Source organism: Meyerozyma guilliermondii, genomic scaffold (assembly GCF_000149425.1).
Source record: "Meyerozyma guilliermondii ATCC 6260 scaffold_6 genomic scaffold, whole genome shotgun sequence".
Lineage (NCBI taxonomy): Eukaryota > Fungi > Ascomycota > Pichiomycetes > Serinales > Debaryomycetaceae > Meyerozyma > Meyerozyma guilliermondii.
This window is the reverse complement of record NW_001809795.1, coordinates 1,005,303-1,021,761: the sequence shown is the minus strand read 5'-3', so window position 1 is coordinate 1,021,761 and position 16,459 is coordinate 1,005,303. Positions and strand designations below refer to the sequence as shown.

The following is a 16,459-nucleotide window of genomic DNA, read 5'->3' as shown; positions in this document are numbered from 1 at the left end:
TGCAATGGTGCGGCTCATGAGGTTGAGAGTAGAGTGCGCAACGTACTCCCCGCACATCGAAGGTGCTGGCGGATTTTTCCGCCATTTATACATCCGGGTGCAAATTTCCGTCATGATTCTTACATGCATCAGGTGCAAGAAGCGTCATCTCAAGGTGAGTTTTTCTTTGTTGAGTTATTTTTCTGAGTCTAACCTAGTGTGATGACCAATTGCCTTTTTGCGCAAATTGTAATGGAACAGGAAGTGAATGTGTTTATTACGACACAGCAGTAAAGGAATTTGTTTCCAGAAAGGAAATACACGATTTACAACAACGGTTGGAGCGACTGGAACGTACAAAAATCCAAACAGAAACCGCGTTTTCTCCCAGAGAATTTCTTAGCCTGACGGGAAAGTCTCATCTTGGAGTAACAACTCATTTGTATTTGGGTAAATTCACACCAGGAAACATCTTCATATGGGCTATGCAACAGTGTGGAAGACAGCTTGATCTTGATTTTTGCAAGTCAGAACCACGCTACGAATGTGCACTGACAGTCAAGTTTGACAAGGCCATGCTAACTCCAAGTGTAACTCGAATTCTCGTGGACAACTATTTTGAAAATTTGCCATCCAAATTTCGAATATTCGAAAAACTGTTTTACGATTTCGACGTCCAGGTCAGAAATCTTCCTTCACGGAAATGTCTTTTGGTGGTCTTAGCATTGGCTATATCTTCGGCTCAGTATATGAGAAAAGACCCGAATTTTGTTCCTATAACTCTCCTCCTAACCCAATGGGCTCAAGCGGGAATTCCTGAGTGTGTGGCAGAGTATAACCTGGACTCACTTACTGTGATGGTATTAAGCTGCTTACTTCAAATGATTCATCCTAGTGGTCAAGACTTGTGGTATACACTAGGTTTATGCTGTCGATTTTGTCTTGGTCAAGGTATACCTAAAGAAACAGAAGATTCTACCACGTTTGAAAGGGTTCTAAGTGTCTTGTATGATATAGAGGAGGAAGTAGCCCTTTCTCTAGGAAGAGTTCCTATGTTGCAAGCTTATAATATCCACCAAATGAAACTGAACTCGAGTGCTTTACATCTGGTGTCTCCAACGGTTCAGCTCTTCAAAAAGATATACGACCGGCAGGAACAAGAGTGCCCTTACGACAACGATTTGAATCTTTTTCTTCACACCCACATGGACACTTTGATTATTGATCCAAAAAGCTGTGTACTTCTCGCTTTCACAACCACCCATTCCTGTTCACTCTGTACACCTCTGATGGATCAGGTTGCGATTCCATTAGTGGTTATTGGTCTGATGAGTATTATCAACTCTGCCTACGAACTGATCAAAAATGAAAAACTAATTTCATGTTGGCTAGAAACTATAAAAGTGTTCAACGCCGCATGTACTTTGTTCACAATCTACCAAACAGATCGGTATGAAGCGATGGACTTTTTCAATGTAACTATTACAGAACAGAAAATATTGCAGCATCTACTGCTCGCTGAAATAGCCCTCGAGTACACAACTCGCTATTGGAGAGACGGTATACGGTACAAGCATGCATTTGAAAAACTTATTCAATCATCTTGAGATATATTGCCCTTGCACACCAAGAGCCTTCCTCCATCAATTCGAATAATGCGCCCGTCAACATACTTGTTACTAGCCAAGAAAATTGCGGCAGAAACTAGCTCCTGTTCCGTACCCGGTCTTCTCGCAGGCATCTCTCTAGCATATCTCATGTTGGATTCGGGTATGGAGATGTCCATCGGATTCATTTTGCTGGGGAAAAGTCCAGGTGATATGGCGTTAACTCGAATATACTTATCAGAAAACTCAGCTGCCATGATTCTTACAAGGTGATCAACAGAGGCTTTTGAGGTTTGATAAGACGGAACATACTGTCCATTATGGACGGAGGACACAGAAGAAAAGCATATTACATTTCCACGCCCAAACTCTTTTTGCGATGCCTTTCCAAGCAACTCAACTAATCCAGCCGTAAGAAAATGTGGAGAAAGTACATTTATCTTGAACGTGGACTCCCAATCGCTGTAGCTGCTTGAACCTGTAGCAGCAGCTAATTGACTCAACGACTCACCTGGCGTGTAACTGATAGCATTTACTCTTCTTATACCAGCGCAATTGACTAAAACGTCAAGTTGAGAAAACTTGGATTTGATGGAAGAGATGATGCCCTGAAGTCCAACCTCAGATGAAAGATCTCCGACGACACTGGTGACTTGCGAGCTTGTATTAGACTCTTCTGCAATAGCTTTGAGTTCGGATAAAGTTGCATCTACTCCTTCTTGGTCAATGTCCACAATACAGATGTTGCAGCCATTTGCAACAAATCCTCGAGCTAGAATTTTTCCCAAGCCGGAAGCACCTCCGGTAATAACAACTTGGTAGTTTTGAACGTTAAATATATCTGAAACCCTTAATGACATTGGAATTGAGGTTTAGCTCCATAAAAGGGTTTAACTATTTTTATAGCTTTGGTCATCGGAAAATTCCACCAGAAAGCGGAGGTCTCCGACCGAAATGAAATGTTGCGGAATTTTCCATTCGGCATTCCTTTTGTATATAAGTAGACTTCTATGAAGTTAAAGTTTCTTTAAGATGTTGCTCGATTTGCTCTTTGACTTTTTGAATCTGTACGGTTATCTTCTTCTTGTGGTTAGCATATTAATTGCTGCAAAATCTGTGTTTGGTGCGGCTTACTGTACAGGAATCAGAAAAATCAAAGGTATAGTGGAACCACCAGAGTGCGAAGCATTTTATGGACATTTAAATGTTCTTGGGGAAGACCATGCTACCAATTTGCAAACTATAGGAGATCGGTATAACTTGAAGGTGTTTCAAGTAAGATTTGGAGTCGAGCGAGCAGTAATATTACATACTTTTGCTGAGGGGTTTTCATGGTTTGTGAAGAACCACCAATCTGCCCTCATTGATCGTCCACTTTTTTACACGTTCCACAAGCTAGTTTCCAATACTCAAGGACTAACTGTCGGTACAAGTCCATGGGATGAAAATTGCAAGAGAAGAAGGTTAGCTATTACCAAGTATATGACCCGAACTGCATTGCAAAAGATACAAGATTTGATAGATCTTGAGTCTTGTTCATTTGTGAAAGATATATGGAGATTAACTTGTGAAGGATCCATTGGGGTTGATCCACACATTGCTGCCCAGAGAATGTCTTTCAATATTACTACAATGCTCTGTTATGCCATTCGGTTTGACACTATTGATTCTTCGTTGCTACTTGACATTTTGAAAATTGTGTCACAGGTCAGTAGTTTCAGATCTACAAATAACAATTTGCAAGATTACGTTCCAATTTACAGGTACTTGCCAGATAAACGGCGGGAAATGGCAAAGGAAGTGAGTAAAAAGAGAGATGTGTGGCTCAATGACTTTCTCAATAGAGCTTTCGAACGCAGCGAGGTTCGTGAGAGTTTTGCTGGGAGTATGGGCACAAAAAAGCTCAGTCTTGAGGATTTGAGGTCGATTTGTGTCTCGCTTGTGAGCGGAGGTTTTGAAACTTTAGCTTCAATCACGAGTTTATTGCTAGCTCAATTGAGCACTGAAAATGGAAAAGAATGGCAGGAGACAGCTTACGGAGAGCTCACTGATGCCTACGGTAATGACGGAGACAAACTTTGGAACCTGGTAACTTTCGAAGAAAAATGTCCCTTTGTGGTTGCATTGATCAGAGAAACTCTACGCCATTACCCGGTGATACCTTTGTGTCCACCTAGAAAAACAACCCGTGAGTTTGAATACGAAGGAGCAAAGATCCCCAAGGGAGTCACGGTGATCTTGAATTGTCAAGCAGCGAACCACGACAAAGAACATTTCGGAGCGGACGCAGATGAGTTCAATCCTGCCAGATGGTTTGACGAGAGCCTCGATATCAACAAGCCACCATTTCACTTCACTTTCGGAGCTGGTTCAAGAGCGTGTCCTGGAATATTACTCTCGCATAGGGCATTGTATGCAACTATTGGAAGGATGATATTCTTATTCAAGATTGGTCCACATGGTGAGAAACCTGACTTGAACTATAAAACCTATGCTGAAGACAAAACTGCTCAAACCTGGTCTCCTCTTCCTTTCAAGATTTCCTTGGAACCTCGGGGACCCGTTGACAAATTTTTAAATAGGGACCATTTGCAGCACTTGGTTGAACTTTCATATGAACACATTTAGTCCAAAATAATATTCGACAATGCCCAGTCCTCATTCCAGTTGATAACACTTTCGAATTCAATGTCCCATCCAAGTTCATTGGTATCAAAGAGCTGTACATCTTTGTTCTCAGGTTCTTTCACCACCTCATAGTGTGAGTCTGGAAAGAGGAGATTGAATATTTGATCGGAAATTTCTTGCTCAGGTCTCACCTCAACTTTCTGAGACAAAGCTGAAGGGTACTTGAATGCAGCCACTTCGTACTCCAAATCGCTCAATACAGTAACACAATATTGAGCAGCAGGCCATCTGCTGGACATCCTCGTTATAACTTCCAAGCAACTGCGGAAGACATTGTGAACTTCCTGGAAGCTGAACGTATTGAGTACCAACTCCAACTGGTTCCACATCATATCCAATAAGCATACTGCGCTTTCCACCATGAAATGTACTCCGTACAATAAGTAACTGAGGTGACCGCTGGAGAATAAATCTTGGTTGATGGAAATCAAACGCTTGATATCGTAGTATAGGTCAATTCTATGCTTCAAAATTGGATCTGTATAGTATGGGCTGCGTCGTTTTAGACGAAGACTGCCTTGAACTTTATTGATTTCCCGGAACTTGAGCTGGTGAATTTTAGTAAAAGGAGCAGCATCAAAGTACCATTGAGTCATTCGTTGATCCATGTCCTCCATCCAATCTTCAAGTTTGATTTTTGGATCAAGACGGCCTTTCCAGAGAACATCAAACATTTCAGATTGTAACAACCGATGCTTGTGGAAATGTAACGCAGCTCCTTTATAGTGTACACCGTTTTCGTCAAGTCCTTGAGCAGATATGAATTCGTCACCTAGTGGAGAAGGGTCCAATGACGAAATGTATTGGTCAGAGAGAAAAGTTGGTTTCATATGAAGGGAGCACAAGGCACGTTCCATGCTGGAAGTCATGAGAAATAAGCGCCTTCTAGTATCAATCTCGAGAGCATTGAGATCGTCTTTCGGCATGTCCCGATGCAATCCTAGACTGAAGGACATACGCAATGCCATCCCCATTAAAAACCATGTATCACAAGCAACAGGATTTGCGTAGGAATAGTGACTGAAGAGTAATATTATAGCAAGAGTTTCTGTGCTATCTTCCCAATCCAAATCAGAAAGATGTTGTGCTGCCGTGGTGAAAAGTGCATTTGAAGATGCAACGGCTGCTCGTTCGTTTTTCCACAAAAGTGTACTAGCACTTATAGCCATTGCCAATGAAACGGTGATGTAGTCATAGGCAGTGCATTCTTTCTTGGTGACAAATATTTTGTTAAACGACTCCACGAGCAGGATTTTGGACACGCACGGATACTGTGGCAAATGATAAGTTGTATAGTTGGTTAACAAGAAATTTGCAAATACTTCTGGAATCGACAGAAATGATACGGGAGCCGAGAGCGGCATCTGGGTGATAATATGTTCTGCCTGTTTTCGTGAAGTGTTGGAAAATGGTGAAGGTAGCAAGTTGGGACGAAACAAGAAGATTGAGTATATCAATTGTCGTTGATCATGAGTCCAACTGGATTTTTTTAGTGTTCCAGTATTGCTAACTGCTTGAAGTAGTGGCTCACTGAGAAAGTTTTGTAGTTGTTTTTCCGGGGTCAAGGAACTTTGCTGTTGTGCCACCGCATTTCTAAGATGTGTTATCAAGCTGCGTGGCACACTTGCTTTGGTATTTGTATTGTATCCAAGACATTCTGTTTTGCTCCTCTTACATAACGAGCATTTGGGATATTTCAAGTCGCACTAAGTTAGTAGACAGAAAAACAGTTGAGGCTCACAAAATTAACGAAGAGCCAAGATAATTAAAATTAAAATTAGAACTCCATTTCGTAGCTGCCTCTTGTACTTTAGATCACCTAATTTCAAGTTGAAAAGCCAAGATTAATATCGAGTTGGTTGGCCCAGCAAAATGTCTGGGAACCAGAAATGGTGGAATTTAAGTAATATGGCTACCAGACAAAATCATATGAAACTCACTTTTCGCCGAAGTGTTTTACACCGATGACAAGATTTGATCGTCTGCAATGACGAAAGACTCATAAAAGAAATTGGGGCTGAGAGCTGATTTTGGCTGAGGGCTGATTTGGGCATTATCGCGAAATTCCGCTCAAGCACTACACCAGCGGAATTTAGCGACCCCAAAATGGGAAATGATATAAACCCAGTTTACTCCGAAATATGGGGGAAATGAATAATATTCAACCAGACCGTTTCTACGACACAGATATACCCTATGCCACCTGTAAAGGTACAAACTATCAAATTGGGCTTCAACATGGAACGGTTGCAAAAAACCGCATCCATCAGATAATTCATGCATACGATAAGCTCTATCAGGAAACAGCAAAAATTGATTGGAACCAGGCTAAAACGAGAGCACTCAAGTACAAAAAATATCTTTTGGAAGTGTGGCCGGAAATTGTCGAGGAAATGCAAGGCATTGCAGATGGAAGTGGTGTTGAATTGATCGATATTGTTACTCTCAATGTTAGATCGGAAATTTGTTTGACCAACTACTCTGATGGATGTACCTCACTAACCCAATTGAACAACACCACCAATGACTTGTACATTTGTCAAAACTGGGACTGGATTGAAGGGGTCAAATCGTGCTTGGTTTATCTTGATATTCAACAGGAGAACAAACCACGAATCTTGACTCTTGCAGAAGCAGGAATTGTTTGCAAAATGGGTATGAATAGTGCTGGTGTGGGACTAATGCTAAATGCTATCAAGTGTGGAGTAACGAAAATGGGATTACCAACTCATCTTGCTGTAAGAAAATGCTTAGAGTGTACCAGTGTTGAAGGTGCTATTGAACAATTGGTGAAGTTTGGAGTTGCTTCGACTTCCAACATAATGCTCGCCGATAAGTCGGGCACATTTGTTACAGTTGAAGCTTCTCCCAAGGGTTTGTGTGTGATAAGTCCTGATGCTCTGCAGACGGTAATTCACACCAATCACTTGTATGGAACACCCAGATTTGTCAAGGATTTTCCCGCTGAAAACTCGTTTTGGAGATTCAAAAATTGTCAAGAACTCAGGGAAAATGCCCCAGCAACACCAGAAAGTATCCGGTCCACACTTTCTGATACTTTGGGTACACCGTATTCCATCTGTAGAGAGCCCAATTCCGAGGCAAGAGGAATCGAGGCTATGGTGACTCTAACAACTACAATTATCAATATTAGGGCCCTAGAAGGCGAGATTTCCATTGGAAACCCATCAAAGTCTCCCAAAAGATATCGTATATATTTCAATTGAATTATTTTAGGTTGCGCATCGCTCGTAATTATGCACCTAAACGTCCCCACAATATAAACAAAAAATCTACGTAATAATCTAAGTCAATATCTTAAATATTTTTAACACAAAACAGACTTTATCTTTTCACTTCCTAATTTCCCAGCCTTGTTCCTCTCTGACTCGATATCCCTGACTCGACGATCTGTAGTCGTCCTTATTCTCCCTGACTCGACCTAGCCAAGTCGCGAAATCCCGCCGCCTTGCACCTCCGCACGGAATTTTTCACCACATCTAACTCATCGCTGAACAATATAAAATGACATCGTGCAACCATTACGCTACTTAAAATGGAGAAAGAGACCAAGGAAATACCCATGATGGCGTCGGTAACGTCTCAAGTGCTGCTGGTGGTTGATGAACCCCACAAGCACCAACAAGTTGATGGTGCCGATAAGGCTTTGGAGCTTATCGACGGAGAAACACTCGACTTTTCTCCCGAGGAGGAAAAGAAAGTTTTGCGGAAAATCGACATGTTTGTGCTCCCATGGTTATTTTCCATGTATTTTTTCCAGTTTTTGGACAAACAAACCTTGACGTATACGGCAATCATGGGGTTGAAAGAAGATTGCAATTTGAAAGGATCTGAGTATTCTTGGGTTGGTTCGATCTACTATGGAACGTTTCTTATCTCGGCTTACCCGCACAGTCGTATGATGCAAATTTTTTCCGAAAGCAAGTATGTTTCTTTCTTTGGTATGTTGTGGGGTGCAACTTTGATGTGCATGGCTGCGTGCCATTCTTTTGGTGGTTTGATGACGGTACGAGCCCTTATGGGAGTACTTGAATCTCCCACTGTAACTGGGTTAGTGTTGATAACAGGAAAGTGGTACCGGAAATATGAACAGAGTACTCGCAGTGGTATGTGGTTCACATCTGTTGGATTTGCTTCTATGCTTGGTTCAATCCTAGCATTTTCTGCTTATCGGGGCCACCAAGAAACCAATGTAACGTATGCATCGTGGAGAATCTTGAGTCTTGGAATCGGAAGCTCTACTGTCGTGTGGGGAGGTTGCATGTTTCTTTTCATGGCAGAGTCACCAATCAAAGCGAAATACTTTTCCGATAGAGAAAGGAGAATAGCCATAGAGAGACTTCGTGATAACCAGCATGGGGTGGGGAGTCACGAATTCAAGTGGGATCAATTTCGGGAGTGTCTTTTGGACGTGAGAACGTGGATCTACTTTTTATTCATGGTTACCAGCCAAATTCCTGTGGGAGGAATCCAAGTTTTCGCTTCACAAATGCTTGTTTCCTATGGATTTGGAACCGATATCACTTTGCTCGTTCAAACGCTTCCATCTGGATTTTTGCAAATCATTTGCGCTTTTGGATTCGGCTGGATCGGTGACAAATACAGAAACAGAACCTTGGCATTTTTCTTGTGTATGCTCATGTCAATTTTCGGCATGGGCTTGATGGTAGGGTTGCAGAATGTTGGCTCGTTGTATAGGAAGGAGGTCCAGCTCGTGGCATATATCATCTTGATGGGTTCAAGTGCTACACCATTTGCACTTATATCAGCTATATCGGCCTCCAATGTGGTGGGACACACCAAGAAAACCACCACTAATGGAATAATCTTTACAGGATTGGCAGTGGCTTACTTCATTGGTCCCCAAGTTTTTGACGATGGACCCAAGTACTTGAGAGCCAAAGTAGTGGCTTTGATCTTATGGGTAATCACGGTGATTTTATTGGGTTCTTACTTTGTGCTCAACAAGTGGGAGAATAAAAGACGGGACAAGAAACAGCTTGAGTCACCAATGGAAAAACCAGATAACATTGAATTTATGGATTTGACCGATAAGCAGAATCCGTTCTTTAGGTACGTTTACTAGCTCTGGAAGCAGAAACAGAGAAATGAATAAGAATGAATATTATAAAACGAATGGTAGAAGAAAATATAGCAACGACTAATGAGTACACACCAAATTAACCACGAGCGACTACATCCATATTCCCTCATATTAAATATAACTAGAAATCAAATATGTAATCGGGATTAAGTTCCAACCTAAATGCATCTGGTATACGACGATTATAAAAGAGGTACAGCTAGATTAAATATAACTATAATCTCCAGAGATAAAGATAGCTTCAACTATAGTGTTAATATTTTACCTTCATAGATTTTATTGGTTGTGTTGCTGATAAAGAAAGTGTTAGTTTTAATCCTTTAGCATCCTTTTATTTTCAATGTACATCAACTTGGAACCACCATTATTGGTAATTCTACTTATTACTTTTCCATTAATATAAGAAATTCTAATTCAAGTATGATTTTGAATGAGCGATCATGAAAAGGAATATAAGTAGATTATCAACAATCTCCAACTTAAATAAAGAAACCTATTCATTTAATATTTCTAAAATCTCAATACTTTTATTCAGAGATTTTATTGATTCAATTTATTCGAGAAAGCCATATATCATGTAGTCTATTAAATCTGAGGTTATTTGTCCAATCCAAGTGCTTCCCTTTGAGACTTGGACTCTGGGTCAAATTTCAACGGAGTGCTCAAAGAAGTTACTCGGTTAGCATGACGAAGTTTTCCCTTGGAGTCGTTATAATCAGGAATGGCAATATGTTGACTAATTCTATTGTCCCAGAGTACCGATGTGCCCAATCCTGGCTCGGTGGGTTGCCAGGTGACCCGAGTCTGAACATCCAAATTCCGTTCGTATACCGAGAACAAGTACTCTAAAAGAACCGCTGACTCACTATCTTCCAAACCCACGATTTTGAACGTATGGGCACGATTAACAAAGAGAGATTTCCACCCGGTAGCAGGATGAGTTATCACCAATGGGTGCTCTCTAACAATTGGTTCTGGTGCTGCCAATACATTGTCTCGTTTCAAGTATGAGTGAGCCGACCGATGAAGAGCAGTTCTCTTTTCGAGAAATTCCTGAAGTGTCTTGGAGAGCTTATCGTACGCAGCGTAACCCGAAGCAAACCCCGTATCTCCACCAACTTCTGGAACAGAGTCCAAGTGCAAATGTGTGATTCCAGCTGGAGATCTTTCATGGTCCATGTCCTGGTGCCAACCGTTATGGATACCCTTTTGGTAGCTGATCAAAGGACCTCCACGGTTAAATTTCGACCATACAGTAGTAATACCAGGATATCCAGGAACATGGGCAACAAGTGGATGAACCTCAACCTCACCATAGTACTTGCCAATAGCCAATTGTTTCTGCGGAGACAAGTCTTGGTTGCGAATTACCACCACTACTCTTTCTGCGATAAGAAGAGCAAGTTCGTCCAATTGCTTTTCATTGAGCTTTTCAAGCTGGATCCCAACAAGCTCAGTTCCTACCTGGGGTGTCAATTGCCTAATTTCTTTAACTGCTGCAAATAATGCTTTCTTTTCCGGGTCCGCATTCTTTCCTCGTTCAACATAATTGGGGTTAGGAGTGTCCCGGATAGCATACCCTTCGTCCAAGAAATGAGGAATGTTTCCTGGTCTTTCAGGGTATCCTTTGGACAAATCAATGCCATACTTTGTCAATCTGTTTCTGGTATGAACAGGAACCTCATTTGCATCAAACGAGTCCTTGAACCCCGGGTTGAATCCATTGGCATTTTTAAGGTCCACCACAAGCTTGCTCAAGTCTTCATTGACAACTTGCACTTTTTGTTGAATATTTATAGTAGTCGTCATTGGAGATCTGTTCGGGATCTTCTCAATTTATAATCCAAAACTCCACAGTCTGAATCATCGCTAGTCACGATACCATATTAGTGTGGATAAGCCACAGTGGGTACATTTACGATGAGACAAAATAGGGATCGCAACTGGTGCCTAGATTGTCTTTCGGGATGTTCTGCTTTACGTGAGGTAACAACTTTTATTAATAGTAGGCTAGACATGACCATCGTAGTCGTAAGGGTACCTTTCGAATCAGTATAACGTAAGCTGACAGGTAGATTTATTCCCTAAAGTAATTTCCCAGCCTTATAGCTGTGGCAGGCTACTCCAGTCGTGGCAGATTATGCTCCGAGCCGTGGCGGAACCAATTGAGATCCGTATTTCAACTGATGTGATTTTGGTTATCCATTCGTATATATACCTTATCTTGCATCATGCAGCCGCACCATGCAGCCAAATTTGCAGCTATGTCAAGTGTTTTGAATCTGCGGTATTAACATAAGTCCAAAGTCGCTTGTACCATGGTAGGGACGTATAGTAGTCCATTATCACGACTTCTCTTTCACTGAGTGGTCTGTGACCTTCAAGCAAATCGATTTCTGACAATTTAGGAATCGAGGTGCGAAAATACACCTTATAACAAGCGTACGCAACCAAGATAAGAGGTACTCCAAGATAAGTTGTAAAGAAATCGTAAGCGTTCGGCTTTCCACCAACTGGAAACAAAGACCCGTAGAATAAACCAACGAGAATCAAAAAACTTGTAAGTGATAAGAAAACAGGACCCACAGGAAAAAGCTTGGCTCTCCAAGAATGTTTCTGTATCAAAATATCTGAGTTCTGTGCTCTGATTGCCAAGTGAAACCTTATGGAGACTATTCCCAACACAACCCATACCACCATGAAGATGGTAGTGGTTATAGATGAAAACCAAGTGAAAACGGTAGCTCCAGTTCCTGAACAGTTCATGTATGTGAACACTATCGTGAAAAGAAATGTTATCAAAAGAGACCAAGTGGGTCTTCCTTGCTTGTCCACTCTGGCAATGAACTTTGGAAGCATTCCTCTAACCGCCAAATGTCTTATACACCGTGCTGCAATATAAACTGGCTCCAATCCACCCAAAGCCAAGCACACTACCATCATACCATTTATGACATCCGGCAAATATTTTATCCCGGCATCGTTCATCGCTATGATAAAAGGAGAGCTAGTGATCGACCCAGCGGTTCCCCATAGTCTAGGATCTGATTCGGGAACCAAAAGCGTAATGAACATTACTAGAATCATGAAAAACCCAAACACACGAATACCGGCACTTTTAACGGTTCTGGGCATTGAAAATCGAGGACTCTCTGATTCTCCAGCTAGCATTCCAATGAACACTTGGTCACCGACTCCCCATAAGCAGTAAAGGCAGCTAAATGAAAACCCACGCACACCATTCTTGAATACTTCGTACTCGGAACTGTCCCAAAATTGACCATTGTGAACAGTTCCGGTTGGTCCTCCTCCAGCACACATCACAATACAAGAAATCAAAATCATGAGCAACATCACCACCTTGACAATGGAAGTTCCATATTGAAATTCAGCGAACCATATGATGGGTAACGCATGAATTGCAAACGTCACAACCAAAATTATTGTCATCCAAGCAGCTACCGGTACTGTGGTAGTCCAGTATGAAACCAACGTAAAAACAGCAGCACCTTCAGATGCCATAACTGTTGTCCAGGCTAACCATTCACCTAAACCCACTGCAAATGCAGCAGCAGGATCCAAAAATCGTTCAGTAAAATCAATGAAATTACCTGAGGAAGGATACACGATCGAAAGCTCGGTAATAATCTCCAAAACACAAATAACCATCGAACATACAATGGTATAGGAAATAATCATACTTCCTGGTCCCGCGAACCGCAAAGCTTTTCCCGTAGAAATGAAAATTCCTGAACCAATGTTGGAGCCCAAGGTGACAATCTGAATATGTCTAGTCTTGAAAGATCTTTTGAACTGGCCCTGGCCCTCTTTCTCGCCAATCACACCTTCTGGGACAGTTTTAGTTGAAGCCGCATTTTCGTGGTCAACCGGCACCTCGCTGACTTCTATCAAAGTTCCTTTATCTTTCGTCATGCTTTACATTTGGACCATTGGGCTTTTATAGAAAAACACAGGAGTGTGTTTAGTCCTCACTTCGGTTACTCCCTAGTTGGGACAAATGCTGATCCTCCTCCACCTTCCTCTGCCCCAGATAAGGCTCGTATATATTCTCCGAGACTCACGTAATCTCCGCACTTGCTTATGCAAGATGCGACAAAATAGGAAATAATTGTAATTTGCTAGATAGTTACTTTGGTCTCTAAGGGGGAACAGTAATAGCTCCTTTCGCCTCTTTGGTACGCATTTGGACCACACGAAGAAGGTTGTATATCAATGTCAAAATGGGACATACAACACCATTTCTCATAGCGGTTCTGACTGCATTTCCGAGTATAACCTCCACCTCAATGTAGTTACCCTTCCTGATATCAACTAACATATGGTGAGTAATAAACCCCATCTGACCAAGCATTTCTTCAATAGTACTTTCTGGAACTTCAACTCCATTGGACTTGGCAATCTCCAACACCTCTCTCATAGCTTTCCTGGTGATAGTATCGTTCGCACCCCAAAGCTCGAGTCGACCAACATCTACCCCAGTTAAAGTACATACCGAATTGAGCGTAGCATTGTATACCAACTTGCGCCATCTGGTGAGCTTGACATTGTCATCATACACGCATTCATTGTGCTTGTTAATGAGTCTTTTGCATCTTGTTTCTTGAATCTCAAGAGGTAAATTGGAGTTTTCAAAGTATCCTATTTTCACTGAATCAAGTGTCTCGTGCTCTATGATACCTCCGTGATTAGTGGACGATATCATACTCACACCGCTCAAAATGACATTCTGGGGAAACTTATCCATGACTGGTTTTCCAATGTCAATGCCATTTTGAAGCAAAAAAATTGTAGACTCCGACGAAACAAGTGGTGCTATTAAATCCTCAACTTTAAGAATGTCCGGAAGATTTTTTGTTGTGACGACAAGATACTCAAACGGTCCATGCTTCTAAGCCTCTTCCACACTTGCCACAACATTAGTTGGTCGAAAATTTTCGATGTGACCGTAGTCGCAAGAATGGATCTCGTAACCTCTGGCTGTGACAAATTCGTAATCTGAACGAACAACAGAAGTAACACAAGCTTTTCCACCTGCTTCAAGAACAAAAGCAGCTATAGTTCCAACTCCTCCGGATCCAATCAATACTATTCCAGTTTTCTGCAAGTGCATTGAAATGTCCAATTCGAAAACCGTGCTAAAACTTTATCTCTGTGCGCCGCACCTAATGTTATCTTAAACGGCAATTTAGCCGCTCTTTATATCTTGGTACCAGAATATCTCCTTCCCCGGGGTCGACCTTCCACAGCGATTGGGGGAAAGAGCTGCAGACCCCATCTGGTCAATATAATGAAGAAATAAATTGCAGGCTTATATCCACTAAAAAGGTCAAGTGTGTTCAAGGTTGGGTTATATGCCGGACCAACAGCTGCAAATCTCGAAATAATTTGAACTCGGAATTCAGCCTGAGCAGAAAGATAGCTCACCAGCTCTTTACTCGACAATTAAACCTATTCTTCTTTGAGTTTAATTCATCCTTTGATAAGGTGATAACAGAATATGGCCGTAATTATATACTGGCTGCACAAATTGAGCGGTTTGTTATCTTTGATTCTTCCTTGGCAATTTATTGAACCTATTCCGTCTTGATGGTGATATGTCTAAGAATTCAATAAATACACATTTATACTTAAACAAAATCTCAATCCAGATGAATTTTTTCAAATACTGAACTTATTAGTCGATAACGAAGTTCTTGATAACGACTCCGGAGACTTGGAGCTTTGGTTGGACTCTAGTTATCGCTGTCGGGCTTCAAATCTATGAACGGTTCTCATAGTCAAACTTCTGTATCACGATATCGCTTCACTTAATTATGCTCAAAATCATCTTCAAACTCACTAATTACGAGCAAATGTCGCATACAAGTATTCGAAAGAGACTCTGGCGGCAAACGAGAGAATAGATTGTCGTAAAATTTGCACTCAAGGCTTAAGATTTTAAACTTCTTACATAGTTTATGCTCTTCAGTCCTGTCATGAGTTTCTCTTTTTCATTGATTGTCGCTCCACCTCTCCACAGCTTGTGAATAATGGCCACTGCAAGATATCGCTTGCAATTTATTGTTTGCCAGAAAAGCTCTTTTTTATGCGGTTCTGGCTCTTGTTAAACGAAAGGCATAAGCACTTTAATGACAATTATATCGAGAATAGTCCCATTTTTATGAATAAGCTTGCAACCATTTCCGTGGATACAGAACTAAGCCTTCCGCTATAATTGGTATGATTCACATAATGGACAGAGCCTGTTTTCGGAGTAGGAACCTACTCCAATATATTATAGGCGGCGTATGCTTCCCATTCTGGTTCCAGTATCGCTACCAATTAACCGCTCAGCCAGCTCAAACTGATTTTGCTCTTGTATTTTGATCGAGGTTTTATGTTTTATTAAGTATAAACCATGTTGCTGATTTGCACCTCTTTGACAACATAGCACGCCATAGACTCATATATATTGGTAGTAGTGTTCTCTAAATTTGAGAATCCATCGAAGTTGACCATTGACTAAAATACTTCGGGCATCACAAGAAATCTTGTCATCAATCTTGCATGTTCATAACGAAATAAGTAGAGACGATAAGGAGGGTACCGACTACAGCACTAAAAGCAACACAATGACTCGTGCGCACTCTTTTGCCGTAGATCTCGTTGTACTCAGGAGGCTGTTTAGAATTGAAATCCATACTCATTCTCAGATTTGTCTTCTTACTTATACTCGCTCTCCACTAGGAAGAACACGCATCTGGAAATTTTCGGACTAAATTTAAATGCGCGCGCTCACAACCATCACACGACCATCTGCAGCTCTTGTTTTCGATATATCAACTATCTTCATCCGTACTTGACTTTTGTGTTTGTATGTATGATTTGTATCGTGATTCAACTTCAGTCATGTTTCGAACGGCTTCAATTTTGAATACAATGTGCTTCAAAAGCCAGGAATAACTGGCATAGTAAGCATGCACGTCCGGAAGTGGAATGAATTGTGCATTGACAACATGCATATGCAGCAGTCAAGAAATAAGTCCGACAAGAATATTAT

The 16,459-nt window shown here is 41.3% G+C and overlaps 9 protein-coding genes across 9 annotated transcripts; 4 read left to right on the top strand and 5 right to left on the bottom strand. All coding sequences in view use genetic code 12, as the record gives it.

The window, feature by feature from the left end:
• Positions 1 to 464: 464 nt before the first annotated feature.
• Positions 465 to 1,586, top strand: PGUG_05171 (fungal specific transcription factor domain-containing protein; the record flags this gene model as incomplete). The annotated part of the gene is made up of 1 exon (XM_001483166.1): positions 465 to 1,586. The coding sequence occupies one exon, from the start codon at positions 465 to 467 to the stop codon at positions 1,584 to 1,586; it is 1,122 nt and encodes a 373-aa protein (XP_001483216.2).
• On the bottom strand, positions 1,574 to 2,446 carry PGUG_05170 (SDR family NAD(P)-dependent oxidoreductase; the record flags this gene model as incomplete). The annotated part of the gene is made up of 1 exon (XM_001483165.1): positions 1,574 to 2,446. One exon carries the CDS (start codon positions 2,444 to 2,446, stop codon positions 1,574 to 1,576), a length of 873 nt encoding a protein of 290 aa, XP_001483215.1.
• Positions 2,447 to 2,618: 172 nt separating this feature from the next.
• PGUG_05169 (cytochrome P450) lies at positions 2,619 to 4,214 on the top strand (the record flags this gene model as incomplete). The annotated part of the gene is made up of 1 exon (XM_001483164.1): positions 2,619 to 4,214. The coding sequence occupies one exon, from the start codon at positions 2,619 to 2,621 to the stop codon at positions 4,212 to 4,214; it is 1,596 nt and encodes a 531-aa protein (XP_001483214.2).
• PGUG_05168 (fungal specific transcription factor domain-containing protein) lies at positions 4,211 to 5,638 on the bottom strand (the record flags this gene model as incomplete). The annotated part of the gene is made up of 1 exon (XM_001483163.1): positions 4,211 to 5,638. One exon carries the CDS (start codon positions 5,636 to 5,638, stop codon positions 4,211 to 4,213), a length of 1,428 nt encoding a protein of 475 aa, XP_001483213.2.
• Positions 5,639 to 6,415: 777 nt separating this feature from the next.
• On the top strand, positions 6,416 to 7,501 carry PGUG_05167 (uncharacterized protein; the record flags this gene model as incomplete). The annotated part of the gene is made up of 1 exon (XM_001483162.1): positions 6,416 to 7,501. One exon carries the CDS (start codon positions 6,416 to 6,418, stop codon positions 7,499 to 7,501), a length of 1,086 nt encoding a protein of 361 aa, XP_001483212.2.
• Positions 7,502 to 7,830: 329 nt separating this feature from the next.
• PGUG_05166 (uncharacterized protein) lies at positions 7,831 to 9,381 on the top strand (the record flags this gene model as incomplete). The annotated part of the gene is made up of 1 exon (XM_001483161.1): positions 7,831 to 9,381. The coding sequence occupies one exon, from the start codon at positions 7,831 to 7,833 to the stop codon at positions 9,379 to 9,381; it is 1,551 nt and encodes a 516-aa protein (XP_001483211.2).
• A 615-nt stretch (positions 9,382 to 9,996) lies between these two features.
• On the bottom strand, positions 9,997 to 11,208 carry PGUG_05165 (TauD/TfdA dioxygenase family protein; the record flags this gene model as incomplete). Its single annotated transcript, XM_001483160.1, has 1 exon — positions 9,997 to 11,208. The coding sequence occupies one exon, from the start codon at positions 11,206 to 11,208 to the stop codon at positions 9,997 to 9,999; it is 1,212 nt and encodes a 403-aa protein (XP_001483210.1).
• A 453-nt stretch (positions 11,209 to 11,661) lies between these two features.
• Positions 11,662 to 13,332, bottom strand: PGUG_05164 (uncharacterized protein; the record flags this gene model as incomplete). Its single annotated transcript, XM_001483159.1, has 1 exon — positions 11,662 to 13,332. The coding sequence occupies one exon, from the start codon at positions 13,330 to 13,332 to the stop codon at positions 11,662 to 11,664; it is 1,671 nt and encodes a 556-aa protein (XP_001483209.1).
• Positions 13,333 to 13,558: 226 nt separating this feature from the next.
• On the bottom strand, positions 13,559 to 14,164 carry PGUG_05163 (uncharacterized protein; the record flags this gene model as incomplete). Its single annotated transcript, XM_001483158.1, has 1 exon — positions 13,559 to 14,164. One exon carries the CDS (start codon positions 14,162 to 14,164, stop codon positions 13,559 to 13,561), a length of 606 nt encoding a protein of 201 aa, XP_001483208.1.
• Between the last annotated feature and the right edge of the window lie 2,295 nt (positions 14,165 to 16,459).